The sequence below is a fragment of the Ipomoea nil genome, unplaced genomic scaffold, assembly GCF_001879475.1.
Source record: "Ipomoea nil cultivar Tokyo-kokei standard unplaced genomic scaffold, Asagao_1.1 scaffold2847, whole genome shotgun sequence".
Taxonomy (NCBI): domain Eukaryota; kingdom Viridiplantae; phylum Streptophyta; class Magnoliopsida; order Solanales; family Convolvulaceae; genus Ipomoea; species Ipomoea nil.
The window spans coordinates 154394-160399 of NW_017619275.1; the positions used below are offsets into that span (position 1 = coordinate 154394).

At 37.3% G+C, this 6006-nt stretch overlaps 1 protein-coding gene across 1 annotated transcript; it reads right to left on the bottom strand.

Annotated features, from left to right (window-relative positions):
• Positions 1-5301: 5301 nt before the first annotated feature.
• On the bottom strand, positions 5302-5730 carry LOC109160430. Its single transcript, XM_019308728.1, has one exon. The coding sequence runs from the start codon at positions 5728-5730 to the stop codon at positions 5302-5304; it is 429 nt and encodes a 142-aa protein (XP_019164273.1).
• Positions 5731-6006: the final 276 nt, after the last annotated feature.

Below are 6006 nucleotides of genomic sequence, written 5' to 3' on the forward strand. Positions count from 1 at the left end.
CCTCCCCTTCTTCAAATTCTCGACGACGAACACGCAACCCCGTTGTTCCCTTCCGTCTCCTTGTAGTACGGACGTCTCCTTGCATTAAGGTTTTTTTTTTACCGTCAAATATTGCTTTATGATATCATATCATTGATATGACAATGAAAAGTAGATGAAATACAAAGTTGGCACAACCAACTTTCACATCTTTGCAAAAAAGAAGTCCAAAGATATGAACAATAGAAAAATATTAGAGCATCCATGAAAGAAAACATATATATGCAGGCTGCATATCAGTCTGGCGGCTGATACCTTACATATCCTCAGATGGAATGCAACTCAAGATAGCGCCGCTCCATATAATGGTATTGTCACGCCCCAAAAATGACCGTAACCCGGCCGTATTATTACGACAAAAACAAAATCGTTATAATACGAAGCCTGCTAAACAAAATATCAATCACAAGATAACCTAAACAGCCCCTTGGTCTTAAAGTTCATTCTCCCAAAGATATCTTAATTGGAATTATAATATACACATTTAAGCTTCTAGACATGGTCCAAAATTACAACTTGAAATCCAAGGTCCTACTATGGACTTTGATCTCCACAAAAAGAATAGAAGTAGTCCTCCTCTATCACAAAACACTAGACTAATACCCCATGGTCTTTAACCCCAAAATGTGACCTCCCTTGTCTTAACCTCGATCAACACTCTAATCTGAAAACATGAACACACAAGTGAGCTCAAAGCATGGTACATCATATAACACTTCTTTACCAAATCAAGTATAAAGAATAAAGAGGACCACAAATAAATAAGGTAACATAAGACGTTTAATAAAAAGTATAATAAAAGCGTTAGTATTCTTATACAATTTTATCGCATAAGAGTATCAATAATTCCAGAGTTTTCCCTTCAAGTCATGAATCATAGATCGGTGCTCAAAATATCATAGAAATAAATAAATAAAGATATTACATACCTAACTCACCATTTTAGTTTGAGAACTATAATATACTCATAGGATGAGCCAAGATCAATTAATAATATTACACTAGTCAAGGGTAGCAAAGCTACCAATTAAAATCAAGGGAATGTTCCAAATCAAGGGTGGCGAGACCACCAGTTGGAAATCAAGGGAACATTCCAAGTCAAGACAAGGGTGGTTAGACCACCAATATGATTAATACCTTTGAAAATCTATATATAACATGATCAACATTAAAACGCATCAAATTCCCAAATTTTCACGAGATATGTACTAATTCTTTATCATACAAAACATGCCCATAATATTCAAGAACAGCTTCAATATTTTACAATCACTTAAGCTATGGTATATAAGTTACAATGAGTAAGTAAGTGCAAAGTTCCCTTACCTTAGTAAGCTTTAAGCATAGAAATTCCTTTATGCACTAACCTTCACGGTCACCTATCAAATACATACACCATTATAACTTACTAGCATTCCAAATATTTACAATTTCTTCTTGTAAATTTATAAAAAACCATGTTTTCTCCACACCAAGCAACAAGACAAAAATATAAATAAATGAGCCTACGACCTCTATTACTCTTCTTGAAACAAGTACTGTCAAAATTTAACAAATAAGATGTAGTTCATTAGGGAGAAAAATCAGCCGCAACATGGGTAATAAATCATAGGTTTGCAAGGGAAATGAAATAATAAAATAGCACATAACCCTACTAAAGCTATCCCAAAACACCCACTTTAAAACAACCCTTGACAATTTCAATTCTTCACTAGAATTCCCATTCTTGAGCTTCGAATTACAGCAAAAAAATGAACCAGGATGCTAAAGTGTAAAATATCTTCTTTTAACAACAAAACTAAAGTAATAACCTTGTCCCCTTATTTTTACTTTGTTTTTGAGCACAAAAGCAAAACCTACTGCCTCCTCACTCTTCTTACGCCAAAAGCTCCAAGTGTCCTTTTCTCCCCTCTTTCTTCTCTACTAAGATTCCAGAATAACCTCCTTCCCCCTAATGGACTTCTCAAGCTTATGATATACAAATATTATTGGGCCCAAGAATGGACTAAGCCCAAATCAAAACATAACCAACTAAATTATAATTTGGGCCTAGGAAGAATAAGACCTAAAAATATCTAGTTAGCCTATTATTATTATTATTATTATTACTATCAAAAATGAAAATTTGTCATTACATACTCTACCCCTTAATGAAAGTTTCATCCTCGAAACTTACATACCTTCCTCAGTAAAGAGCTCAGGATAACATTCTCTCATGATCTCCTCTCGTTCCCAAGTAGCTTCTCTTGATGTGTGATTAGACCATTGTATCTTGACCCACTGGATATTACGTCGCCTTAAGGTTTGTTCCTTCTTGTCAACTATACGAATAGGCTCTTCTGTGTAGGACAAGTTATCTTTGATATGCAGTGGCTCATAGTCCAATATGTGACTAGGATCTGAAATATATTTTCTTAACATAGATACATGGAAGACATTGTGGACACTAGATAATCCTGGTGGAAGTGCGACCCTATAGGCCAAATCACCAACTCTTTCAAGAACTTCAAATGGTCCCACATAGCGAGGACTTAACTTTCCACGCTTTCCAAATCTCATCACGCCCTTAGTAGGAGACACTCTCACATACACAAAATCTCCGCTATTAAATTCTAAGCCTCGTCTTTTCAAATCAGCCCAACTCTTCTGCCTATCTTGAGAAGTTTTGATCCTATCTCTTATTAATTGAATCTTCTCAACTGTAAGTTCTACCAGTTCAGGACCCAATATCTTTCTTTCTCCAACTTCATCCCAACACAAAGGTGACCTACACTTCCTCCCATATAATGCTTCATACGGTGCCATTCCAATGCTTGATTGATAACTATTATTATAAGCAAACTCGATCAATTAAGGGCAAATGTTTACTCCAACTGCCTTTAAAGTCAAGTACACAAGCTCTAAGCATATCCTCTAAGGTCTGAATTGTCCTTTCTGTTTGCCCATCAGTTTGAGGGTGAAAGTCTGTACTGAGTTTAAGTTCTGTACCCAAGGCTCTTTGCAAACTCTTCCAAAATTTTGATAAAAACCTTGAGTCCCTATCTGAAACAATGCTCACTAGAACTCCATGCAATCGAACAATCTCATCAATATAGAGTTGAGCCAAATCGTTCAATGGTGTAGTACGTCTAACTGGCAAAAAGTGTGCAGTCTTAGTGAGTCTATCAACAATCACCCAAATAGAATCATTTCCTCGAGTAGTCCTTGGTAACCCACACACAAAATCCATTGAAATGTGTTCCCATTTCCATTCTGGTATTTCTAAGGGCCTTAGTAATCCTGCAGGCCTTTGATGTTCTGCTTTGACTTGTTGACAAACCATGCATTTTGATACAAAGTCCGCTACGTCACGCTTCATGCCGCTCCACCAAAAGTTTCTTTTCAAATCTTTATACATCTTTGTGGCACCAGGGTGTATTTCAAAATGAGACTTATGAGCTTCACTTAAGACTTCCCTCTTAATCACCTCATCATTTGGCACACACAACCTAGACTTGAAGCGCAATGAACCATCCCCAAAAATTAAAAAGTTTGTAGTCTCATCCTTCTCTAATCTTTCTTTTATCTTTTTCAACCCTGGATCATCAATTTGAGCAACCTTAATTCTATCCAATAATGCTGGTTGAGCAGTTAAAGTTGCCAGAACCTTACTAAACTTATCCTTAGTTATCACTTCTACCTCCATCCTTTCAAACTCTTTTAGTATCTGAGGTTGCATAGTTAGAAAGTTTGCAAGTCCCATAGATGATTTTCGACTAAGTGCATCTGCAACCACATTAGCTTTTCCTGGGTGATAGTGAAATCTTATATCATAGTCTTTAATTAACTCTAGCCAACGCCTTTGCCTCATATTTAGATCTTTTTGTGTGAACAAGTATTTCAAACTTTTGTGATCAGTGAAAATCTCACAAGGTTCCCCATATAAATAATGTCTCCAAATTTTCAAAGCAAAAACCACCACTGCAAGCTCTAAGTCATGAGTTGGGTAGTTCGCTTCATAAGGTTTTAGTTGGCGAGAAGCATAAGCCACCACTCTATCATTTTGCATTAACACACAACCCAACCCTTTCTTTGAGGCATCACTGTATATAACAAATCCTCCCATGCTCGAGGGGAGTGCTAATATGGGTGCACTTACTAGACGACTTTTCAAGTCCTCAAAACTTCTTTCACATTCTGCTGTCCACTCAAATTTCACAAGCTTCCGTGTCAAGTTAGTTAAGGGAGAAGCAATTTGAGAAAATCCTTCCACAAACCTTCTATAATAGCCGGCCAGCCCTAGGAAACTCCTTACCTCAGTTACATTCGTAGGTCGTGGCCAATTAGACACTGCTTCTACTTTGGCTGGATCAACAGAAATTCCATTTTCTGATATTACATGACCAAGAAAAGATACTCTGTTAAGCCAAAACTCACACTTAGTTTTGCATATAACTTCTTGTCTCTCAATGTTTGCAACACCATCCTTAAGTGTTCTACATGCTCTTCTTTGGTTTTAGAGTAAACCAAAATATCATCGATGAAGACTATAACAAATTTATCTAAGAATTGCTTGAATACCCTGTTCATCAAATCCATGAAAGCAGCGGGAGCATTCGTTAACCCGAAAGGCATAACTAAGAATTCATAATGGCCGTATCTAGTTCGAAACGCAGTTTTAGGTACATCTGCTGCCTTGATTTTCAATTGGTGATAACCAGATCTCAAGTCAATCTTAGAGAAATACTTTGCTCCTTGTAATTGGTCAAATAAGTCGTCTATGCGGGGTAACGGATATTTGTTCCTTACAGTTACCTTATTCAACTCTCTATAATCGATGCAAAGTCGAAAACTCCCATCCTTCTTTTTAACAAACAAAACAGGTGCACCCCAAGGTGAGACACTAGGGCGGATAAATTTCATGTCTAGTAACTCTTGCAATTGTACCTTTAATTCTCGCAACTCTGCTGGAGCCATCCTATATGGAATTTTGGACTTAGGAGTTGTTCCAGGGATCAAATCAATCTCAAACTCTATCTCTCTATCAGGGGGTACTCCTGGTAATTGCTCAGGAAAAACTTCAGGAAAATCACTAACCACTGGAATGTCTTCTAATTTCACATCTTTGGTTTGTGCATGAATTGCATAAGCTATAAACCCTTGACATCCCTTCCTTAATGATTTTCTTGCACTCATGGTTGAGATGATATGTAGGGGTATCTTAGTGGCCAATACACCTCTCTCTTTGCAGTTTTGCTTGCAAAATTCTTGTTGCCCTGGAATCTAGAATATAACCTTTCCCTTAGAGCAATCAATATAAGCATGGTTCTTTGATAGCCAATCCATCCCAAGTATGACATCAAAATCATGTATATCCAGCAAAACTAGATTTGCCACCATTTCTCTCCCTCCAAGCAAAAAAATACAATTTTTGACCCACATATCCGCCGCAACTTCAATCTTCTTCATAGGGGTGCTAACAATCAAGGGTTCATCTAATTTTTCCGTTATTAGGTTCAAAGACTTCACAAATCTCTTAGACACAAAGCAATGAGAGGAACCAGAGTCAAACAAGACATAAGCGTTTATAGAGTTTATGGGCAATATACCTGAAACAACATTGTCGGCAACATCTGCATCTTGTTGAGTCATAGCGAATACGCGAGCATTAGTCCTGGGTTTTTGTTGAGTTGATCCTGCTGCAATATGCATTTTCCTTGGACAATCTTTCACTTTGTGTCCCAATTGACCGTATTCAAAACATGCTCAAGACTTACGGCAACATTCCCCAGTGTGATAAAGATGGCAGAAGTTGCACTCCTTGGTCTGCACAACATGTCCTTTACTTGTCTTCTTATTTGGTACATTTCCACTATCCCTTGGCTTTCCATATTGTTGTATGGATTCTCTTACCTTTTTTCTGTCAGACCACTGCTCCTTGGACTCATTCAACCTTGCTTCAACTTTTATGGCACTATCGAACACTTC